We start from the raw sequence: 24050 nt of genomic DNA, 5'->3' as shown, positions 1-24050 counted from the left end.
GGCAATTGCAGACAGAGCAGGGAGGCCATCCCCCTGCTTGGTCCAGGTGACGTTGCTCTTTCCCAATCTAGGGTCACAGCTTTCAAGGCACCACGGTCATCTGGTTCAATCAACATGTGACTTTGAGACCATTTTCTGCTCTGTTTGCCTAAGGCCTCCCCACTTTATATTTTATTTTTTGTTTTTTTGGTTTTTTTTTTTGCTTTTTGAGACTGAGTTTAGCTCTTGTCGCCCAGGCTGGAGTGCAATGGTGCGATCTCAGCTCACTACAGCCTCCACCTCCCAGGCTCAAGCAATTCTCCTGCCACAGCCTCCCGAGTAGCTGGGATTACAGGCATGCACCACCACACCCGGTCGATTTGTGTATTTTTAGTAGAGACAGGGTTTCACCATGTTGGCCAGGCTGGTCCCAAACTCCTGACCTCAGGTGATCCACCCACCTCAGCCTCCCGAAGTGCTGGGATTATAGGCATGAGCCACCATGCCCCTGCCTTATATTTTAAACTGTCTACTTTTTCTCTCCAACGTACAAGCCTAAGTCTCATCAGGCTGGTTCTCAGTCACATTTTGAGGCGAAACAAACTTGACTTTCAGCTGAATTTTCCAAGGTGCTCTTCCTTGTCTCCCAAACTGATATCCTGGGCAGACCTGCTCTCCTTTCCATCAGCCTCGTTACTGATTTAAACTGAATTAGACCCAAGGCAAGAAATGGGTCCTGCCTGTGCTGGAAAGTATAGCTCTTTCACCCTGGGTGTGTGAGATGGGAGAGGAACCAGAAGAGAGACCTTCATGACCATTCTCGGATGTCAGGAATATCCATCCTCTGCTAGAAGCAAATGACAAAAGAAATTTCCACATGGGGGGAAATGTGGGGAAAAGTAATGAAGGAGAATTTACTCTGCAAAAAAAAAAAACATATTAAATGTATCATAAAATTACAACAATTGAAATAGTAAAGTACACGCACAGGACAGATAAAGCAGTCTAGACAGTCTAGAAATAGACCCAAAGAAATGTACCAGGTGGCGTGGATGGTCAGTATTTCCAAAGGTGATAGGGAACTGACTTACAGCTGGGGAGAAAAATTACCATGTAAATTTAGCCTTATATCAGACATCAGAATAAATTCCAAATGAACCTAAGTGGTTTTTTGGAGGGGTTTTTGTGTTTTGCTGGGTTTTTTTTAGGAAAGTGGTCTCACTGTGTGGCCCAGGCTGGAGTGCACTGCCATGATCATTGTTCACTGCAGCCTTGAACTCCTGGACTCAAGCAGTCCTCTCTCCTCAGCCTCCTAGAGCGCTGGAATTACAGGAATGAGCCACTGTGCCCAGCCCAAACCTTAATTTTAAGCGCAAAACAGCAGGTCAGGTGCAGTGACTCCCACCTATAATCCTAGCTTTTTGGGAGGCCTAGGCAAAAATGATTGCTTGGGCCCAGGAGTTTGAGACCAGTCTGGGCAACACAGTAAGACTTCATCTTTACAAAAAGTGAAACATTAGCAGGGTGTGATGGTATGCACCTGTAGTCTCGGCTACTTGGGAGGCTGAGGCAGGAGGACTGCTTGAGCCCAGGAGTTTGAGGATGCAGTAAGCTATGATTGATTGTGCCACAGCACTCCAGCCTGGGTGATAGAGTGAGATCACTATGTCTAAAAAAAATTTTTTTAATAAAAAATAAAGAGAAAAAATAAAATAAATGCAAAAAGAAAAACTATTAAGAAGGATAAGAAAATATTAAAGAATAAGAATTAATATGATTTCAGAGTGAGAAAGGCTTTTCTTGTCATGACCAGAGGCAGAAACTATAAAGGCATCAATAGAATTGATTACATAAAAATTTTAAATGTTTAAATGTCAAAAAATATTGAAAAGGCCTGGCACAGTGGCTCACGCCTGTAATCCTGGCACTTTGGGAGGCCAAACTAGGTGGATCATCTGAGGTCAGGAGTTTGAGATCAGCGTGGCCAACATGGTGAAACCCCATCTCTACTAAAAATACAAAAATTAGCCGGGGATAGTGGTGCATGCCTGTAGTCCCAGCTACTTGGGAGGCTGAGGCAAAAGAATAGCTTGAACCCAGGAGGCAGAGGTTGCAGTGTGCCGAGATCGGCCACTGCACTCCAGCCAGGGCAACATAATGAAACTCAGTCTCAAAAAAAAAAAAAAAAAAAATTGAAAAGAAAATAAAAGAGGAAATAGCCTTGGAGTAGGAATTTGTAATATTTATCAAAAGATTAATATCACTAATGAAGGTAAACTATTAAATCAACCAAAGAAAAAGAGTAATGTAAGTACAAATGTGTTAAAATTTCTCCATGTAAAACCCATCAAAATGAACAAAAAGAACCAAAAATGGAAGAAAATTTTATCTGCATCAAAACTCAGCAACGTCTCCAACTTTGTACTACAAACTTCAAGTAAACACAAACAATTGAATTAAAATGCAACTCCACTGCCCAAAAACCCAGTACAACGCTACTTTTCTGAATTTTCTATAATAAAAAGTAGGTAGAAAAATAAACACACCATGATGGTTCTTTTCTAATCCTCAGGCGCCTCTCCAGATATATCATCCCATCCAAAGCCTGGTAAATTAAAATTGGAGGCAACAGAAAAAATAGTAGCTTCCACCACAAGTCATCAGCTAGATAGATCTTCTCTATCAATAAAGTTATGAGACTTGACCTCCCAAGGAGAAGAAACCAATTTCTTTTCATCTGTACATCCTCAGTAGGCAGCACAGGTCTTTGTACATAACCAATCGAAAAATATTTGCTAGTGGCTTCTCAAGACATCTCTTTTTTCTTTCTTTTCATTTTTCTTTTTTTTTTTTTTTTTTTTTTTTTTTTTTTTTTTTTTTGAGACAGAGTCTCGCTCTGTTGTCTAGGCTGGATTGCAGTGGCACAATCTCGGCTCACTACAACCTCTACCTCCTGGCTTCAGGAGATTCTCCTGCCCCAGCCTCCCAGGTAGGTGGGATTACAAGCACCCACCACCACACCCAGCTAATTTTTGTATTTTTAGTAGAGACTAGGTTTCACCATGTTGGCCAGGCTGGTCTTGAACTCACCCACCTCAACTTCCAAAAGTGCTGGGATGGGATTACAGGCGTGAGCCACCGCACCTGGCCAACCCATCTCATTTTTAACAAATACAAGTAAATAAATAAATATTTGCTAAATTAAATGGTTACATCTGAGCATCCCCCTCCCCTACTCCCAACACACATAGAAACTCTGGTTTCCAGCCTTCTGATCTAAGAAAACCTTCTCATGCACATTTTATAAAAGCCAACATTGGCCGGGATTCAGGTGCTGGTAGCAAGAGGGTCTGGGAGACACCCATCCCTACACAGCCATTTACGTGGGGACTTGGGGTTTGTTTTGAAGCTAGAAAGCAGTTGGGAGATTTCTGGGAATTAGAGAAATAGGTGGACCGTGGAAGCATGGAAGGGCAAACGTGCCTCTCCTTGCGTGACCTAATGTTAGGGTTCCAGATATCAAAAGAGCCTGTGTCCATGGAAGAGTTGGAAAGGAAAACTGCTGGCATGAAGGCCAGTCCCTCTGCTGACCTGTGCTGCAGCTTCAGTCCTCTGGGAGCCAGGGAGCCCCCCAGGGATAAGTGTGGCACCCTGGAACCAGCCAGGGGAGATGCGTTTCTCACTGAGGACACGCGTATGGCATGAAAGAGAAGTCTTGGTAAAAGAAACCAAGAGACCTGGTCCTGCACAGTCTTCCCTGAGGACATCCCATCGTGGAGGGCAGTGTCAGAGGCAGGGGCAGGGAGGATCAGGGCAGTCCTGGCTGGACCTCTCTGATAAAGTGACAATCTGATAAATGCGTGGAACACACCTGTGTTTTCCATTGTTTTCCTAGCCATCTGAAAAAGTACTTTCCTTTTTCTTGTTATGAATGCAATGAGAGACGGGAAATTTCTCAAAGAAGTTGCCAGCCTTGGTACTGAAGACATGGGAATAAATAATTTCCTTTTCATCTTTTCTTCCCTTTGCTCCTCCAGCATGCTTAGTTCCATAATAAACATTCCATCTCAAATGATCACCACGTTGTGTAAGACAAGTGGTCTGGTTTATCTCCACATTTATGTATGTATTGGCTTTCTCACGCTCACTCTTTCTCTCTCTTCCCCTTCCCCCCCAACCACCCCCATCCTCCTCTCTCTTCTCTCTCTGGTTTCCTCTTTCTCTCTCTCTCCCTATAAGAAAATGTTGCCTACAAGCTTTTAGACTTAGCAAGAAAATAGCATACTCATCTGGGCAGTGGCTCATGCCTGTAATCCCAGCACTTTCAGAGGCTAAGGCAGGCAGATCACTTGAGGTCAGGAGTTTGAGACCAGCCTGGACAACATGGCAAAACCTCATCTCTACTAAAAATGTATTTTTAAAATTAGACGGGCCTGGTGGTGCGTGCCTGTAATTCCCGCTACGTGGGAGGTTGGGGCATGAGAATCGCTGGAACCTGGGAGATGGAGGTTGCAGTGAGCCGAGATCACACCACTCTGTGAGCAACAGAGCAAGCCTAGGCAACAGAGCCTGGGCAACAGAGAAAGACTCTGTCTCAAAAAAAGAAAGGAAAAGGGAAAGGAAGGGAAGGAAGCCAGTGCAGTGGCTCACACCTGTGATCCCAGCACTTTGGGACGCCAAGGTGGGAGGATCACTTAAGGCCAGGAGTTCAAGATCAGCCTGGCCAACATGGTGAAACCCCATCTCTACTAAATATACAAAATTAGCCAGGCGTGGTGGCACACACCTGTAATCCCAGCTACTTGGGAGGCTGAGACATAAGAATCACTTGAACTCAGGAGGTAGAAGTTGCAGTGAGCCGAGATCACGCCACTGCATTCCAGCCCGGGCAACAAAGCGAAATTCTGTCTCAAAAAAAAAAAAAAAAAAAGAAAAGAAAAGAAAAAGAAAATAGCACACTCAATATGCGGATGCTCTTCTGACTCTTTGGGGCCTGCATCGAGGATGGAACTTTGTTCCTCGCCCTGTCCTAAAGGGGATATGTGCTGTGGGGCTATCCTGAAGAATTCCGTTCAATGTGCCATCTGCAGCTTATCAGCCAAGAGTCAGAAACACCGTGAGGCCCCAGCTCCATCTCACCCACCCCCTCGCCAGCCCCTGCTTTCCTGCATTCACCGAAACACTTGCCTCTGTCCCTCAACATTCCTAGAACCTTCACTGTCCTCTGAGGTCAGCGATGTATTTAAAGCACTTGTTTACATCCTGTTCCCATCAGTAAGATTTAATGTAAGATACTCAGAAGGGAAATTCCACTCTCTTTCCTTCTGGGAAATGAGCAGCTACATTGTCCAGACCCAAATCCTTAGCCTAACATTTCTGCCAAAATTCAAAAGTTCATGATTTTACCAAAATAAGGCCACACACATCTTAGGCAACCACGAGTATCTCTTCACATCAATAAGTAAGCTTTTCTTTTTTCCTCCTTGTATAAAAGAAAGGAGTTGGTTTTTTGTTTTTTTTTTTAACTCTTTCATAAGATCTAAGCAACTTGATTTTTTTGTGCTTTTTTAAAATTACAAATCCTTTAACATGGGTAGAGTTGGAAAATAGTCATCTCAATGAACATTAAACAGCTCAACAATGTCCCCTGGTGGCCACGAGCACAGAGAGAGGGAACTTGAACTACTAAAGCTCTATTCAGCCTACAAAACAAAGTAGGAGTAAGTGTCTCATCAAAATGAAACTCCCTCCCCTTAACTCAAAAAAATATGCAATGGTCCTTCAAACCAGAAAAGCACAGCATCCAAACATGATAAAAAACCACAGAGTAGGAAATGGAGACGGAATCACTATTCATTTTAATAAGTCACCACAGAAAGAAACGCCCAAACTGAATACCACTTGTCTCTCCAGCCCAAAATGTAGGGAATTCTTTTTGGTAGCAAGAATTCATTGCCTAACCAGACATCTCCTCAATACCAATACGACCCACTGGCTGTTATTTTAAATTTTTGGGCTGTTACGCTATCTATCAGTACCAATCTTACTCGCGAGGATTTAATGTAAAACATACAGACAAAAATCACTGCCTTCAAGAAGCTCCTATTTTAGTGGGAGAGAAAGAAAATAAACAAAAAATAAAAGGTTTTTAGAAAACAAGCTCTAGGCTGGGCACAGAGACTCGTGCCTATAATCTCAACACTTTGGGAGGCGAGATGGGAGGATCACTTGAGGCCAGAAGTTCAAGACCAGCCTAGGCAACATAGGGAGAACCTCATCGCTACAGCAAAAAAAAAAAAAAAAAACCTTTTGTAACTAACCAGGCATGGTTGCATGCGCCTGTACTCCCAGCTACTCAGGAGGCTGAGGCAGAAGGATTGCTACAGCCCAAGGGCTCAAGGCTGCAGTGAGTTATGATTGCACCACTGCACTCCCGCCTGGGTGACAGAGTGAGACCCTATCTCTATAAACTAGTAATTCATATTTTTTATTAATATGAAGCTCTATGAAGAAATTTAATCAGGGTAAGTAGATACAGAGTAATAGCGTGGAGGCCGGTGATGGCAGTTGAGCGGCACCTGAACAACTATGGAGAAGCCATATGTTGACAGTGTCCCGGGAAGTATGAACTGCAAATGGAAAAGTCTGGAGGCTGGAAAAACTTTGACCCATTTAAGGAACTGCAAGAAGGCCAGGGAGAAGCAAGAGGTTGCTGTCTTGGATTAGGGTAGTTGTGGAAAAGGCACAGGTTGGGAGAAGTGGTTGAATTCAGAATATATTTCAGACAGCAAGCCAACAGGGCTTGTTGACAGATGAGAAATTTGGGGATAGCATAGAACTAGTTGGGACTTGGTTTTGGCCTAAACAATTGGGTGAATAGGAATGCTAATAACAGACGGAGAATAACTGGTCAGAGCCAGAGAAGCCTGGGTGGAAATAGATTTGGGGATAAGGGCAGAGGTGAGAAATCACAAGTTTCATTTGATTTGCCTATTCGATGTTCAATAGGACATGTGTAGAAGATGGGTGGATATATGGGTCTGGTGCTCAAAGGAGAGGCTGGGACTAGAAATTGGTCTTTGGAAATCCTCTGCATATAGGTAATATTTATGGCCATGAGACGGGTTGAGATTACCTAAGCAGAAAGGGTAGATAATGAAGAAAAGGAGGCTGAAGAGGGGTCATGAAAGAAGATGGAGCTAGCAAAGAAGACTGAGAGGGTACAGCAAGGCAGAAGGAACCAAAACCAAGGGAGAGGGGTTTTTAAGAGGGAGGGAGTGTCAACGCTATGGAGAAAATCAGATAAGAACAAAACTGGCCATTGGATTTGGCAAGATGGCGATGAAACGAAGAGCCTTTCAGTAAAGCAATGAAGATGTACGTTTCCCACGTGGGATGAGTGAAAGCGGGAAAAGAAGGTAGGGATGTAGAGCCTACAGAACAGCCATTTCTTTCAAGGAGTTTTCATAGAAAGGGACAGAAAGAAGGCAAAGTAGCTGAAGACAAATATGGGCTCAAAGAAGGTCTGTTCATTTTTTCTTTCTTTTCATTAATAAGGGAGACATGCTAGGTAATGCTGGGGATAATTCTGTATTGAGGGGAAGTGCTGATCGGGGAAGAAGGGATAGGATCTAATGCACAAGTTGAGGGGATGGCAGCCTTACACGGGAGCAGGGACAGGAGGGGAGGCAGAACAGGGGATGCAGGGAGGAATGGCAGGGCTGAGGGTGGGAAGTCCTCACCTGACTACTTCTAATTTCTCAGTGAAATAAGAATCAAGAAGCTAATACGCTTAGTATTTGCTCAGAGCATGTATGAAGTAGGGGTCACAGATGTGAAGAGGGAGGAGAAAATGAGTGGAAAGTGAATTTACTGGGGCCCTATAGCAAGAGGATTGCAATCATTGTCCCCTGATGTGTCCCCTGATAGTAATCTACTTTTTTTTTTTTTTTTTTTTTTTTTGAGATGGAGTTTTGCTCTTGTTGCCTAGGCTGGAGTGTGATCTCAGCTCACCACAACCTCCACCTCCAGGTTCAAGCAATTCTCCTGCCTCAGCCTCCTGAGTAGCTGGGATTACAGGCACCCAACATCACGCCCAGCTAATTTTTGTATTTTTTAGTAGAGACGGGGTTTCACCATGTTGGCCAGGCTGGTCTCAAACTCCTAACCTCATGTGATCCACCCTCCTCAGCTTCCCAAAGTGCTGGGATTACAGGTGTGAGCCACTGCGCCTGGCTAGTAATCTACTCTCAAAGCACTTGCAACAGGATGCCAACCAAATATTACTGAGAAAGAAACAGCCACAAGCGTCTTTTGTTTAAGTATGAAATATTTTAAATGCTTTAAATATCCAGAAAGTATATAACCAACACCATGGACACACCACTCACATTTCATCAATACTACATTTTGTTTCAGGTATCTTCCCTTCCCCTGCCCCGTAGACCTCCCCTGTGGTTATCAGGTATCTTTTTAAGAATAAAACATAACAGGCTGGACGCAGTGGATCACGCCTGTAATCCCAGCACTTTGGGAGGCCGAGGCAGGCGGATTGCTTGAGCCCAGGAGTTCGAGACCAGCCTGGGCAACATAGTGAAACCCGTCTCTACAAAAAATACAGAAATTAGCCAGGCGTGGTGGCGTATACACCTATAATCCCAGCTACTCAAGAGGCTGAGGCGGGAGGATCATTTAAGCCCAGGTCAAGGCTGCAGTGAGCCATGATCGTGCCTCTGCACCCCAGCCTAGGAGACAGCAAGACCCTGCCTCAAAAAAAGAAAAAAGAATAAAACATAACAGTCACAGTTGCAAGCGCCTTAAGGCACCTCTCCAATTCCATGTCCTTCCTCCTCTCCCTGTTAAAGTTCATTATATAATGATAAAAAGCAACAGTGTTCCTCTTTATCAGGACCTATGAACAATTCTGTGGTAACTTTGTTAATCCAAATGCTGTTATTCAAGATTTACCTGTTATCTGGGTTGTCAGTGAGATGACCACAGGAAGTTCCGAAGACAGAGCCCGGAGACTGACATTGTAGTCAGTACCCGGATGCAGGTCCAGGCACACCTCAGGATCTCGGCTGCTGCTACTGATATTAAAGGTCATTTCCTGGGCAAACTCCTTCTGATACCATCTCTGGCCCCAAATGTGGAACTGAAACATAAAAAAGCTCACTGGGTGAAAGCTTAAAAGGCTTTAGATGTCTTGAAACCTCCCCCTTTTCTTTCTTTCTTTTCTTTTCTTTTTTTTTTTTCTTTTTAAGATGGGGGCCTTACTCTGTCACCCACGCTGGAGTACAGTGGCACCATCTCGGCTCACTGCAGCCTCACCCTCCCAGGCTCAAGTGATCCTCCCTCCTCAGCCCCCCACGTAGCTGGGACCACAGATGCGTGCCACTACATCCAGCTAATTTTTGTATGTTTTGTAGAGACAGGGTTTCGCCATGTTGCCCAGCCTGGTCTCAAACTCCTGAGCTCAAGTGATCTGCCCGCCTCGAATCCCAAAGTGCTGGGATTACAGGCGTGAGCCACCACGCCCAACCCCTTCCTGTTTTCATAAGCTTTCTTCCTCTCTCTCTGTCTCTAGACTCTAATGTTTCTTCAAAAGGTGAAATGCAGCAGTAAGCAAATATTAGAGTTGCAATACTATAAATATTGTACTTAAAATATTATTCGTATAATAAATATATTTTTAAATAAAAACACACAAAAGGCTGAGGTCCCAATACTGGCAACTTTCTCCTTCTTGTTCTCACACATACAGTGCACATACCCACTCCTTCTTGTTCTCACACATACAGTGCACATACCCAACAAGAAAGTCTATTGGCAAAACGGCAGGAGCAAGGACAAGAACATTTTCCTAGAAAGAATATTAGGAATCCAAACTAAGCAGGACCTGAATTAGGATACTCGTAGCTGGTCTGGTAGAACCTGAGAAGGGTTTTTCTCCTCTGCCTGCCCGCTTCTGGTGACCCTACCCTTTCCTTTACCACCCTGACACTTTGGCCAAGAGACACCCTTTTGTTCTCACTTAATTTCTTGTAGTGGAAGCTCATGCCAGTCTTCTCCTCCTTTTTTTTTTTTTGAGACGGAGTCTCGTTCTGTCACCCAGGCTGGAGTGAAATGGCACAATCTTGGCTCACTGCAACCTCTGTCTCCCGGGTTCAAGCAATTTTCCTGTCTCAGCCCCCCAAGTAGCTGGGATTACAGGCCCGTGCACCGTGCCTGACTAATTTTTGTATTTTTAGTAGAGACAGGGTTTCACCATGTTGGCCAGGCTGGTCTCGAACTCCTGACCTCAAGTGATCCACCCGCCTCAACCTCCCAAAGTGCTGGGATTATAGGCGTGAGCCACTGTGCCCAGCCAGTCCTTCCCTTTCTTACTCACGACCACGTCGAGCCTCAAAAGTTCCCCTTGGCTCTCTAGATAACACATCCATACCCTGGTCAGAGACACTGATAAGGACACAGACACACATGCATAAGCCACAGGACTCCTTCCATGGACACTGCCTGAGCATCAATAGCACCAATATAGGAGCACAAAGAAATTCTCGGCCAGGCGTGGTGGCTCATGCCAGAAATTCCAACACTTGGAGGCTGAGGCAGGAAAATTGATTGAGGCCAGGGGTTTGAGACCAGCCTGAGAAATATAATGATACCGTGTCTCTACAAAAAAATTAAAAACTTAGCCAGGCGTGGTGGTGCACACCTGTAGTTACAGCTACTCAGGAGACTGAGGCAGGAGGATCACTTGAACCCAGGAGTTCAAAGCTGCAGTGAGTTATGATCATGCCACTGCACCCCAGCGTGAGTGACAAAGCGAGACCCTGTCTCTAAAAAAATGAGAACACATGGACACAAAGAGGGGAACAACTGACACAAAGAGGGGAACTCCGGGGCCTACTTGAGGGTGAAGGGTGGAAGGAGATAGAGGATCAGAGAAAAATACCTATTGGGCACTATGCTTATTACCTGGGTGACAAAATAATCTATACACCAAACCTCCATGAAACCTTAGGCCAGGCGTGGTGGCCCCCACACAGTATACCTAAATAATAAAACTGCACCCATACCCCTGAACCTAAAAGTTATATAATTTAAAAAAATAAAAATAAATTTCAAATGTTGAAAACGAAAAAGAAAAGAAGAAATTCTCGTGGCTGTCTCATCTCTCCCCAAGGTTTCTTCTTTTTTTTTTTGAGACAAAGTCTTGCTCCGTCACCCAGGCTGGGGTTCAGTGGCGCGATCTTGGCTAACGGCAACCTCCACCTCTCGGGTTCAAGCAATTCTCCTGCCTCAGCCTCCTGAGTAGCTGGGATTACAGCCATGCGCCACTACGCTCAGCTCATTTTTATATTTTTTGTAGAGACAGAGTTTCACCATGTTGACCAGGCTGGTCTTGAACTCCTGGCCTCAAGTGATCCACCTGCCTCGGCCTCTCAAAGTGCTGGGATTACAAGTGTGAGCCACTGCGCCCAGCCAAAGGTTTCTGTCTTTAAATATGCAGAAGTGGCCATCTTCTTGCTTCTGGATGCAATTGCCACAGTAAATCGTCTATTGATAATGATAGTTATAGAAGTAGATTTTTAGGTTTGTGGGTATTTGTAAGCCTCCCACATAAGACAACCATCTATAAATACAGTAACTTTCAGTCACTTACTAAATACATCTCCTCCATATCAGCTGTCTTGATGCTTCTCCATCTCAAGCAGGTTTCATTAAATCCTGAAATGTTACTGATGGTCTGTTTTACTGCAACAGAAAAGAAACGAGAAATCAATCTACACTCTATAGAAAAAATACTACCTTTTAACTGAGCCATTTTCCAAGGATAAGTGTTAGCATAAGATGAGTTCAACAGTATTTTCATTTAGAAATTAGTGGTAGCAGTCTCAAAGAAATGCCACTTTTATATTTAGGTAAACTCAGTCTTGATGAAAGATTTCAGATTCAAAGATACCTAATCGGAGGACCCCTCTTAAGAATTATTTTGAGTGGGCCGGGCGCAGTGGCTCATGCCTGTTATCCCAGCACTTTGGGAGGCTGAGGCGGGCAGATCGCTTGAGACCAGGAGTTCGAGACCAGCCCGGCCAACATAATGAAACAAACCCCTTCTCTACTAAAAATACAACAATTAGCTGGGCGTGGTGGTGTGCGCCTGTAGTCCCAGATACTTGGGAGACTGAAGAATCGCTCAAACCTGGGAGGCAGAGGTTGCAGTGAGCAGATATCGTGCCACTGCACTCCAGCGTGGGCTACAGAGTGAGAATCTGTCTCAAAAAAAAAAAGAAAAAGGAAAAAAAAATTATTTGAGTTTATTTACTGCAAACTTCCTTGGCCTACTAAGCTAAAATTGTAACTCTTTGTCCTGGACCTTGTATACCCTCATTTATACAAATAAGTGTCGGTTTGAAATTCTGAGCTGAGAGCAACATTTCAGCAGAGAATTGCTCCTTGAGGAACTGAAAAAAGTGCTTTCAAGCAATCAGGTTTTTCATGAAGAAAAGAATAGGAGGTGGTGGGAATTCTCTTGGATTGGGCTTCCTTATCTCTTGTGAGCAAAGTATTTCTTGTCCTCTGCTCAGTTTCATGGTAATCAATCTAAAAGACAGTTCAGATCTGATACAGTTTAATGTAGAGGTACGCCCCTCCTCCAGTAGTCAAGACTGTTTACTCAAAACCCTGACATCAGAGGTTACTTCCTTCAAAATGATCTCTGTCCCTAAAGAGGAAATAATAGAGGAGACTCGCTAAGAAGTTTCACAGGAACACTGGGATGATTAACGAGTGATAAAGACAACTCCCAAATTACCTGAAAGGAAGGTCTCATGAAAGGTAAGGCTGTATTTTGTAACCCCCTGGCTTGACAGGTTCCTACAAATGAAGCCAAGTAGGTAGACATGACCCCTGTCTGTGGATTGGGCAGCTTGGCACAGAGAAAGCCTGCGTAGGTCACAAGCTGTACCTCAAATATTGCAACACAGAGCAGGTAGGGAACAGGAGGCAAAGATGAACTGGTGATAAGGAACAGGAGGAGTACGGATGATTCCAGGTAATGCAGCCCCACAGCTGGGTAGAGACAGGTTTGGAGATTAGTAGTAGTGGTCCAAAGTTACACTTCTGAAACTTTCAAAATACGAATAACTCCAATAGTATTTAAAGAGTTCTAGACTATACAAAAAGGTGGAAGGCTCCCCAAATCATTCAATATGACTAAATAATCCACAATGCCCAATATGTGCAAGGATGGCACAGCCAATCACTAAACATCCTATGCCAAATTCACTTGTTGATATAAATACAAAAATCCAAAATAAAATATTAGCAAAAAGAAGTCAGTAGTACATTCAAAGAACAATACACTATGACCAAAGAAGATTTATTCCCAGAATACAGAGAGGATAATTATTGGAAAAGCTATTAATAGGTTAAAAGAGAGAAACCATGTGGTTACTTTTATAATTGGAACTATTAATACTTTGTTAACTTGAAATCTTAGTGAGCTAGAACTTCATTTGACAGAAACTCCTTAGTTTAATAGGGTTTATAAGAAACCACTACACTCAGTAGTAAAACAATTAAGCAATTTCTAGTAAAGTTAAGAACAATACAAGGATGTCTGGTCTTGTAGCTATTACTGAGCCTTGAATATTCAAGAGATTCTAGACAATGCAGAAAAAGGCAAGGAAAAAAAATGAGCTATAAATGCCAGAAAGTGGAACAAATGATGCAACTGCCAGTAAATCTAAGAGACCCAACTAATCAAATATGAAACTGTTTGAAAATAATAGAAAGGCAACACACAAAAACTGCTCATTTTCTATCTATCTTCAAGAACAAGTATGGTAGCCTAAATAATGACTCCCATCCCCCACCAGCATGTCTACATCCTAGTCCCTGGAACCTGTATGTTACCTTACACGGCAGAAACACTTTGCAGAGGTGACTAAGACAGTGAGATTATCCTGAATTGTCCAGATGGGCTCAATGTGATTACAAAGATCCTTATAAGAGGGCAACAAGAAGAGTTAGAAAGAAGATTCAAGAACAGAAGTGAGGTTAAACTGATGAACTTTAAATATGGAGGATGGAACCACAAGCCAAGGAGTACAGGCAGGATCTAGAAACTGGAAAGGGCATGGAAATAGATTCTCCTCTAGATCCCCCCCACCCGTGAAGAAACACAGGCCTGCTGACACCTTGATTTCAGCTTAGTGAAACACTTCACACTTCTGACCTCCAGAACTATAAAACACTAAATTCATGTTGCTTTTTGTTTTTGTTTTGTTTTGTTTTTTGAGACAGTATCTTGCTCTGTCACCCAGGCTGGAGCACAGTGGCCTGATCATGGCTCACTGCAGCCTCGACCTCCTGAGCTCAAGTGATTTCCCTGCCTCAGTCTCTCGAGTAGCTGGGACCACAGGCACAGGCCACCATGTCCGGCTTATTTTTCATTTATTTTAATTTTTTTGTAGAGACAGCGTCTCTATGTTGCCCAGGCTGGGCTCAAACTCCTGGGCTCCCACCTCGGCCTCCCAAAGTGCTAGATTACAAATGTCAGCCACTGCACCCAGCCCTCATGTTATTTTCTGCCACTAAATTTGCAGTAACTTGTCATACCAGCAATAGAAAACTAATACAAGTAGCAGAATATAATAGAAAAATAAAAAGATCCCTATTCATCAGATGGGATATCAAAGCAAACTTCAAATACCTAAAAATAAACCTAACTAGAAATATCCAAAACTTACACAAAGATTTTAAAGAAAAAAAAAATTTTTTTTTTTGACATGAAGTCTCTCTGTCGCCTAGGCTGGAGTGAAGTGGCGCAATCTCGGCTCACTGCAACCTCCGCCTCCTGAGTTCAAGCAATTCTCCTGCCTCAGCCTCCCGAGTAGCTGGGACTACAGGCATGTACCACCATGCCTGGCTAATTTTTGTATTTTTAGTAGAGACAGGGTTTCATCATGTTGGCCAGACTGGTCTCAAACTCCTGACCGCAAGTGATCCGCCCACCTTGGCCTCCCAAAGTGCTGGAATTACAGGTGTGAGCCATCACCCCCAGCCGCCACAATTATTTTCTTATCTCATAGGACTATTTTATACTGGTTGAAAAAGCTTTTACAGACCAACATAGATATTAAATTTTAATTGTATATTATCAGACAAAAATATAAGCAAAATTGAGACATTCCTAAAATTTCTTCATGGTCAGTATATAACAAACACTTTTCAATCACTTCTCAATTAAGAGTTATTGGTGTCTATATTTTTCCACACAATAGCATCCTATGAGATATCTATCAGAGTTTGGTAAGGCAGTATTTCTTCAAAATGTGCTCCTTTTTTTTTTTTCCAAAATTTTCTCACCATCCACTGACACCCATTCTGATGCTGAAAGTTGCTCTTATACTTTGCTCTTCTGTTCCCATTGTGCTTTACATATTATAACACTTGTCTCAATGTTAAATCATAATGTAGCTTTTTGGAAAAAGTTTTAGTAGGCAATTGATCTCAAGACATAAATGGCACCACTAATGTCCATGACTAAATAGAAGTGACAGCACTATAAGCAACTATGACCAATATGATGCATAGATGGACAATGACAATTGTGTTCTTGGCAGCCACCTGACTGTATAACAATTGTAGGATTTCATAGATATCAAAATGTGAAAAAAAATGCCTCTGAGAATCAATAAAACATAACATATACAAGTATATTAACAGTATCATTGACTGTAATAACAAAAACTTGAAAGGGAAAAAAATACCCAAAGAACCTTCTACAGAGAATAAGTGAATAAATTAGTATACCTTCATACGATGGAATACTGTGCTTCCCTCAGAGAGAATGAGATGACATTATATGAATTGATATGGAAGTATGTCTACAGGATATTGTAAGGCCAAAAGTCAAAGAATAAAATAAAACAGCAAAATGAAGAATAATGTATATACAATTATTTCATTTTTAAAAATTACACACACACATATGCTTAAGTAACCTAACAGTAGTGGTGAGTCTGCAGCTCCTTCTGCTCACAGGAAATGTCTCACTGGCTCACAGTTCAGTTCCACCCGGGTCAGGGAGTGACATTCTCCCTCCAGGTTCCCTTCCCTCCATTCAAGGGGCTTTACAGTTTGAGCCACAGGCAGGTTGAACCCATGATGCGTTCAATGAGGAGAAAAGGATCCCTGGTAGAGCTCATCCCAAGTCCCTTCCTAGTGCTCTCAGATCCTTGGCTATGAAAGATACGTGCCACGGTGTCTCACACAAATCTTCCTTCTCTTATACATTTTTAGTGATTACTCTGTGTTCTCTCTTTTCTCCACCCACTGGGCCAATCTAATCTAGAATCCTGAAGTTGAAAAACCAGAACTGCAAGAATGCCTCAAAAAAGAGAAAATTAAGCTCTTAACTAAACTTTGTTTCTGCTTCATTAGTATGGGCAAACAATTCTGGGCAAAATCAATCACCATGTCCTCTCTGGTCCTGTAGTACCCTGCAAATACCTCACTTCTGCTTTACGTATTGTATCATTGATCTTTGTCTTGACCCAGTGGCATATAAGTACTCTGATTAAGACATGATTTCTGCCCATAATATGCATTTCATTTAGGAGAGAAGTTATGGCCTATGTAAGTATAGTTTTAAAAACAAGGGAGCATATAATAAATGCCGGAAAGCAAATGTAAGTATTGGTTAACATTTGATAGACATTCATCATGTGTCAGGTATTGTGCTGTTTCTCCATATGCTTTAACCCATTTGGTCTTCACAATGAGCCCATGATGTGGATACTGTCAATCCCATTTTCACAGTTAAGGTAACTGGGACACATAGAGGTGAAATAACTTGTCCAAAGTTACAGAGACAGTAAGTGGCAGATCTGGGATTTGAATTTAGATCATCTGACTCAAGAGGAGCTGTGCCAAACTACTTCCTGTGCCAAGCTACCTATGAGCTTTTGTCATAAGGAGAACAGAAAACATTACAAACTTTAAATTACTGTTAAGGTTGGGTGCAGTAGCTCATGCCTGTAATCCCAAAACTTTGGGAGGCCGAGGTAGAAGGATTGCTTGAGCCCAGGAGTTTGAGAGCAGCTTTGGCAACATAGCGAGACCCGCCCCCCTCACCACAACCCATCTCTACAAAAAACAAAAAAGTTAGCTGAGCATGGTGGCGGGAGCCTGTAGTACCAGCTACTTGAAAAGCTGAGGTGGAAAGATTGCTTGAGCCCAGGAAGTCAAAGCTGCAGTGAGATGTGGTCCTGCCACTGTCCTCCAGGCTGGGTGACAAAGCGAGACCTTGCCTCTAAAACACACACACACACACACACACACACAAATGTTAAATAGAAAAGTAAATATGAAATTCCAGCAAAATTATCTCTCAATCTCCCGCAAGTCCTTGTGAAGAGCAAGGGGGGCTAGAAGGGATGTGTGAAATAGAAAAGAGGGAAGCAAGGTGGCCCAGAGTAAGCTAGGTTCACTCCCAGCAAGAGAAACTCTACTGTATGAAAAAGAAAAGAAAAGAGACCTGGTATATAGTCAGAGCGCTGACTACAAGGAAAGGATTAAAAGTCCATGAGTTGTCAGGCAGTGGTAAGAAAAAGGCATTGCTTCTGGGAAAGAAAAGGATAAAAGGGAAAGAATGGGTGTCCTTTGGAGACTAAGCAGTGGTGGGCAACAGAAGAGAGAGGGAAATGCAAGATCCTACAAAGCAAAGGAGAACCTAAACTGAGAATACATGATTCATGCCCAGCCTTATCAAAAAACAAAACAAAACCTTTAAAGAAACTGCATTTCACTCAGTGACAGAAGAGGGCACTCTTAATCTAGAAATCTTGTTAACCATCCTAAACCAGCAATTCTGTCCCTGGAATTAATGGACAAAAGCAGTTTGTATTTCATATATACACACACACACACACACACACACACACACACACATATTATACATATATGTATATGTTACATATATGTATATTTAATATACATATATATTATACATATATGTATATTTGATATACATATATATAAAATTAAAACAATGCAGCTTGTAAAAAGCTCTACATTTTTTTAAACCCACAAACTGGGGTGTAGGGTGGTAGGGGAGTCCTATACATTAGTAAACTGAAATAAGTATTCTCAAGCATTTGGGGGTATGAAGAAAACTCTTTAAGTCAGAAATTTTTAAACGTTTTTTTTTTCTTTTTGAGATGAAGTCTCATTCTGTCACCCAGGCTGGAGTGCAGTGGCACGATCTCTGCTCACTGCAGCCTCTGCTCACTGAACCCTCCTGGGTTCAAGTGACTCTTCTGCCTCAACTTCCTGAGTAGCTGGAATTACAGGTGTGCGCCACCAAGCCTGGCTAATTTTTGTATCTTTAGTAGAGACGGGGTTTCACCATGTTGGCCAGGCTGGTCTTGAACTCCTGACCTCAAGTGATCTGCTCCCCTCAGCCTCCCAAAGTGCTGGGATTACAGGTGTGAGTCACTGAGCCAGGCCTAGAAAATTTAAAACTTAAAACATAAATGGACAAAAAACTAGGGAGGAAATGAAACAGGTGACTGAGTTCAGGGAAAAAAATGAAAATACAAAATCACATTAGAAATAATAAAGACTAAATTCCATGGTGCCTAAAGAAGGGTAGATTTAATTGAAGAAATACAGGAAAACAACTGAAAATAATTAAAATGAGATCAAAAAGAAGTTAAAAGGGTCAAAAATAAAGTGAATGAAGCGGAATACAGGCAAAGATCCAACATACGTATAATTAAATTATCTGAAGAAGATAAACAAGCATGAAACAGAATTAGTGTTTAAAGCTATAATTCAAGATAACTTTACAAGAATAAAGAGGCCTGAGTAGAAATACTAAAGGGATACACTGGGTACCTGTGAAATCTGACTGCAAAATGGGGTGACAATCAACCCCAAAATGTATTCAAGTAAAACTATGAGATTTTAAAGATAAAGAAAGAAATCCTCAGGGTCTTCACTCAAAGAAATAAACAAATAAGATACAAGGGCAAAAGAATCGGGCTGCATCAGGCTTCTCAAAAGCTACATAGAAAGCAAGGCAACAAAAGAACTGAATCTTTTTAAGAAACTCAAATCAAGAAAGTGTGAATTAAGATTTTTATATCTAGCCAAGCTGCCTTTCAAGTGTCAAGGCTATAGAGAAACAATTCTAAATATCCAAGAACTCAAGGAACACTGTGCTCTTAAAGAATCTACTGGAAAATGAGCTTCTTCCAAGAGATAAACTGGGGAAACTTCAGTAAAAGGATTGGTGATAAACATTTGCTATATTCAACTGTAGCTCTAAGACAAAAATAAAGATGGGGCGAGACAGAAGAATGATATATAAATGCTATATGTTTTCATAAAATAGAAATAATGCAACTGAAAAACTGAGAGGAAAAGGGACACAGAAAAAGGAAAATAGAATAAATCAGTTGTGTCAACAGTTGAATGTCATAAAGGCAATACATGAATTAAAGTATGCCATTAAAAACTGTCAAACCAGGCCAGGTGCAGTGGCTCAGACCTGTAATCCCAGCACTTTGGGAGGCCAAGGTAGGAGGATTGCTTAAGGCCAGGGGTTCAGTTCTAGCCTGGACAATATAGGGAGAACCTGTCTCTACTAAAATAAAAAATGAAAATAACAAAATTAGCCAAGCATGGTGGCTGTAGCCCCAGCTATTTGGGAAGCTGAGATTGGAGGATCACTTGAACCCAGGAGTTCAAGGCTGTAGTGAGCTATGATCATGCCACTGCACTGCAGCCTGGGAGTGAGACCCCATCTCAAAAAGAAAAAAAAACTGACAAACCAGCTGAGTGTGGTTGTTCACGCCTGTAATTCCAGCACTTTGGGAGGCCAAAGGTGGGAGGATCACTTGAGGTCAAAAGTTTGAGATCAGCTTGGGCAACAAAGTGAGACTTTGTCTCTACAAAAAGTTTTAAAATTAGCTGAGCACAGTGGCTTACGCCTCTAGTCCCAGCTACTCAGGAGGCTAAGGCAAAAGAATCAGTTGATCCTGGGAGGTTGCGGCTACAGTGAGCAATGATCAATCCACTGCACTCCAGTGTGGGCAACAGGGCTAGATCCTGTCTTAAAAACAAACAAACAAACAAACAAACAAACCTGACAAACCAGATGGTGAAAAGTTAAATGAGAAAACAGAAGGGAGTCAGGGCATTTTTTAAAGGTACAAAGGTAACCACTAGAAAAATATAAACCTTCCTTCAAAAATTAATAAATAAAAGCAAAGAAAATCTATCATACAGAGAAAGAAATGCAGAAAATATAACACAATACATATAGTAGTTGTAACATAAAATAATAGGACGGAGTTGAAACCATAAGAAAGTAGGCACTGCAATCCCTATATAAGACAAAGTAGAATTCAAATCAAAAAGCACTAAATATGACAAAGGACAATTTTTAATGCTAAAAGCCACAAGTCACAATGAAGATATAGTACAACTACCTTTGTAAAGCAAAAGAAAATATAAGAAAAGATATAATAACTATGAAAGCAGAAACTGGCCAGGCGTGGTGGCTCACACCTGTAATCCCAGCACTTTGGGAGGCCAAGGAAGGTGGATTACTTGAGGTCAGGACCAGCCTGGCCAACATGGTGAAACCCCGTCTCTACTAAAAATACAAAAATTAGCCAGGCGTGGTGGCACACGCCTGTAGTCCCATCTATTCAGAAGGCTGAAGCAGTAGAATCGCTTGAACCAGGGAGGCAGAGGTTGCAGCGAGCTGAGATTGTGCCACTACACTCCAGCCTGGGTGACAGAGCAAGATTCCATCTTTAAAAAAAAGAAAAAAAGAAAACAGAAATTAATGATATAGAGCAAGAATCAATAAGTTTTATCTATAAAGGGCCAGATAAGTAAATATTTTAAGCTTTCCAGGCTGACAGTTCTGTCAGAACTACTCAACTCTGCCTTTGTTCCAATAAAACTGTTTATGAAAACAGGTGACAGACCAGATTTGTTCTGCAAGTCATAGTTTGTTAATCCCTGATATTGTGGGAGAGAAAAAAATAGTATATCCAATTAATAAACCAAAATCTTAGAAACACTAATAAAATAAACAAACCACTTAGCTAATTTAACTTAGAAAGGGGGCAGAAAATAAAGATAAAGGGAGAAATGATCACCGAGACAGAAGAAACTTCAGAAAGTTAAACAAAACTACTTTGCAGATCAGTGCACAAATAAATTTTAAAACTTAGATGAAATAGGCAATTCCTTGGAAAATCTGGTTTACCAAAATTGACTCCATTAGACAGAAAAAGCTTAAACCAACCAATTTCCATAGAAAAAATTGAGAATGTCATCAAGGAACAACCCCACAGAAAAGCCCCATACCCAGATCATTTCATAGAATTTGATGGATTCTACCAAACCATCTAAAATCAGATAGTCCAAATGCTATGTGAATTGTCCCAGGCATAAATAATGAAGAAAACTTTACAAATTCTTTTTATGAAGAAAGGAAAATACCAATGCTTAAACCTGATAAAGATAGTGGAAAAAAAATAGAGAAAAGTGTAGACCAACATCACTTATAAATATTGGTGCAAAAATGCAAAAGAAAATATTAGTGAACAGAATCTAACACCACATAAGACAATACTCCATGACCAACTGGGATATATTACAGGAAGGGGTAGGACTGCAAGAAAGAGAAAAACTTGAAATTATATCAAATTTTAAAATTATATGTAAATAAAAGTTTTTAAAATATCTTGTAGTTAGCTTTCCTTTGCATGGTACTAAGGAATATTTTAGACTAAAATGTATGTGATCCTTTCTCTGATTTCAGCCTAGGAGAGAACAGTTTTGGAGTCTGTCTGTACGCATGATTAGAAAATGAAGGTCCTAAAAAGAATGAGATGAATCTATTGCCTTCAGAGCCACTTAGAACCCATTTAGTGGAAGGCTCCAATTCTAAACAACATTCATCTTTATGAGTAAAGGTAATGGATATGGTCCCACTAAGCTGGATCTACAAGGTCACTATCTTATCTGTTAAAAGAGCAAACATTTACTCTCTCCATACTTGGCATATTCAGATGATTGTATATTCCATGTAAAATACATGCCAATTTCTGGCTTGACCAACTGCAAGTATGGGTTTCTTAGGCTAATGGTGTGTAAGAAAAGGAGGGAGACTTCAGGCACAACGCTTCAACCACAGAATGCTGTTATAATATTTATCATTCTGTGGAAAAATATCGGAAACAACATTAAATGATTTATGGTCTTTATTATCTTTTGTTCAGACTGTAATTCTGTGAAGAGGAATCCATTACAAGGAAGTTTTATCAAGTCCACATAGATCTGAAATTATGCACGCTGTTCAAAACCTGCAGCAGAAAGCCACCTTCAAAGTGATGGTTTTCTATCAGGGCTTTACTCCCCGGTAAGAGTGCTCTGTTCCTTCTCCTTGTAGGATTTTTTAAAATTTACCAACATTATTTTGGGAATATCTAAATGCATGCAATCTTCTGCTAAAAGGAACTGAAAAAAAGCATTCTTTTGTACATAAATAATAACAATTTTAAAATCTCTAATTAGAAGTAGCCTATATAGACAGTTGGCTTTGCAAGCTAAATATTGTCAAAAAGAATAGCTATAAATCAACTATCCTGAAAGCAAAGTTACTATTGTATAACTGCTCTATAAATAGTAGTATCATCTTAGTTATCCTTGATTTACATTTGGGGAGCAGTTTATCTTAAAGAGGGCAACAGGATAAAGCTGGGAGCTTTACTGTTATTTTATTGAAATTTATTGAATTTTTTATTTGAAATTTTTCTTTAGACAAATTTGGTATTGGTTAGAACAACTGTGAAATTTTTCAAGCTAAACACCTGTGACTATATTATATGGAGAGGAATTCTGAGGGTTCAATCACCCATTCATCGGCAGAGCAGATTCAAACAATTCCCTTGGCTCAGCTCCCTAGGCTCAACCTTCCAACAGAGGAGGGCAGCCTTCAATTCAAGCACAAGTCCTTGTTATTCAATTGGCAGCACAGAACAATTGCTCCGTGGGTACTTATAAGAGAAAACAGTTGCTAGCTCAGTGACACCAAACATTCATCAAATCTCAGTTGAGGGAAACAATATTTAGAAAACAATGCTTGAAAGAAATGGACTCCAGTCATATCTCCAAATAATCTAAATAACCTAATCCTACCCCTGAATCAAGCCAGATCAGCAAACAGTAGGCATTTCTAATGCATCTTTTCTGCCACTCTACACTGAATTGTGCTTTTCTGTGTTCAGGGGAAATATAAAAAAAATAGCCTTATAAAATCCTCATAAAATGCTGCTCAGACACTGTCCTGTTTATGAGACCCCCTGGAATCAGAAATTCCTAACTGATTCTTAATGTTGAAAAAGAATTGTACTTCTGAAAAACACTGCTTCATTGTAACATTATAGACAATGCCATGGTTCCCTTTCTGGCTGGATGGGAAAACTTAAACCTAAATTTGTGAGGCACTAATGAACAAGTAAATAGGTTATAAGGGCATGAATTATTCTTAACCTTATTCCTATATTTTTTATGTCTCTGTTTTTGTTTTCTTTCTTCTTTAGCCTAGACATCTAACCTATTATCTTTTATTTTATATACCCATGCAGGTCACTTAAAGTCTTTCCTAGAAATAAAACAGAATATAAATACTCTTTTGTTTTAAAAAATTCTACATTTAATAACAATGTAATGAATCACAATGGAAAAGATCAATAGATTTGACTGTATGGCAATCTAAAACTTTAATATGTCAAAAACATCATAAACAAAATTGAAAGAAACCATAAAACAGAAGAAAGACAACATAAATAATAACCAAAGAAGTCATGCTCTTAGTATATGAATAAAGTATCTATGTCCATAAGAACATGAAATTTGATCAATAAATAAAATAATGATGGTAAATCAACCAAGAAATTTGGACAAATTTTTCCTTCAAAACAAATGAATTTGAAGGAACCTAAAAGTAATTTAAATTGCTTTCCTAACATAGA

At 41.0% G+C, this 24050-nt stretch overlaps 1 protein-coding gene and 1 long non-coding RNA gene across 15 annotated transcripts in view; one reads left to right on the top strand and one right to left on the bottom strand.

The window, feature by feature from the left end:
- LOC106993642 (uncharacterized) overlaps positions 1–23827 on the top strand; it is a 29009-nt gene extending 5182 nt beyond the window's left edge. The window contains exons 2-3 of one of the 2 annotated variants that reach the window (XR_001439926.3): positions 21836–21989; positions 22296–23827. This is a non-coding gene — a long non-coding RNA (uncharacterized LOC106993642). The remainder of the gene's footprint in view (positions 1–21835; positions 21990–22295) is intronic. The other variant, XR_003723171.2, reaches the window with a different exon arrangement.
- The window catches only part of SUSD1 (sushi domain containing 1), a 136158-nt gene that overhangs the window by 29915 nt on the left and 82193 nt on the right, over positions 1–24050 (bottom strand). For all 13 annotated transcript variants that reach the window (XR_013405649.1, XM_077968340.1, XM_028834985.2 and 10 more), the window contains 2 exons: positions 11645–11736; positions 8947–9133 (listed from right to left, as the gene is read on the bottom strand). Coding sequence is in view for 12 of the 13 variants with exons in the window: in XM_077968340.1 (XP_077824466.1) it covers positions 8947–9133; positions 11645–11736 (279 nt within the window). In the remaining variant the exon portion in view is untranslated. The remainder of the gene's footprint in view (positions 1–8946; positions 9134–11644; positions 11737–24050) is intronic.

The sequence above is a fragment of the Macaca mulatta genome, chromosome 15 (genome assembly GCF_049350105.2).
Source record: "Macaca mulatta isolate MMU2019108-1 chromosome 15, T2T-MMU8v2.0, whole genome shotgun sequence".
Classification (NCBI taxonomy): Eukaryota; Metazoa; Chordata; class Mammalia; order Primates; family Cercopithecidae; genus Macaca; species Macaca mulatta.
The sequence above is the reverse complement of the archived record's forward strand: the minus strand, read 5'-3'. Positions and strand labels throughout refer to the sequence as shown.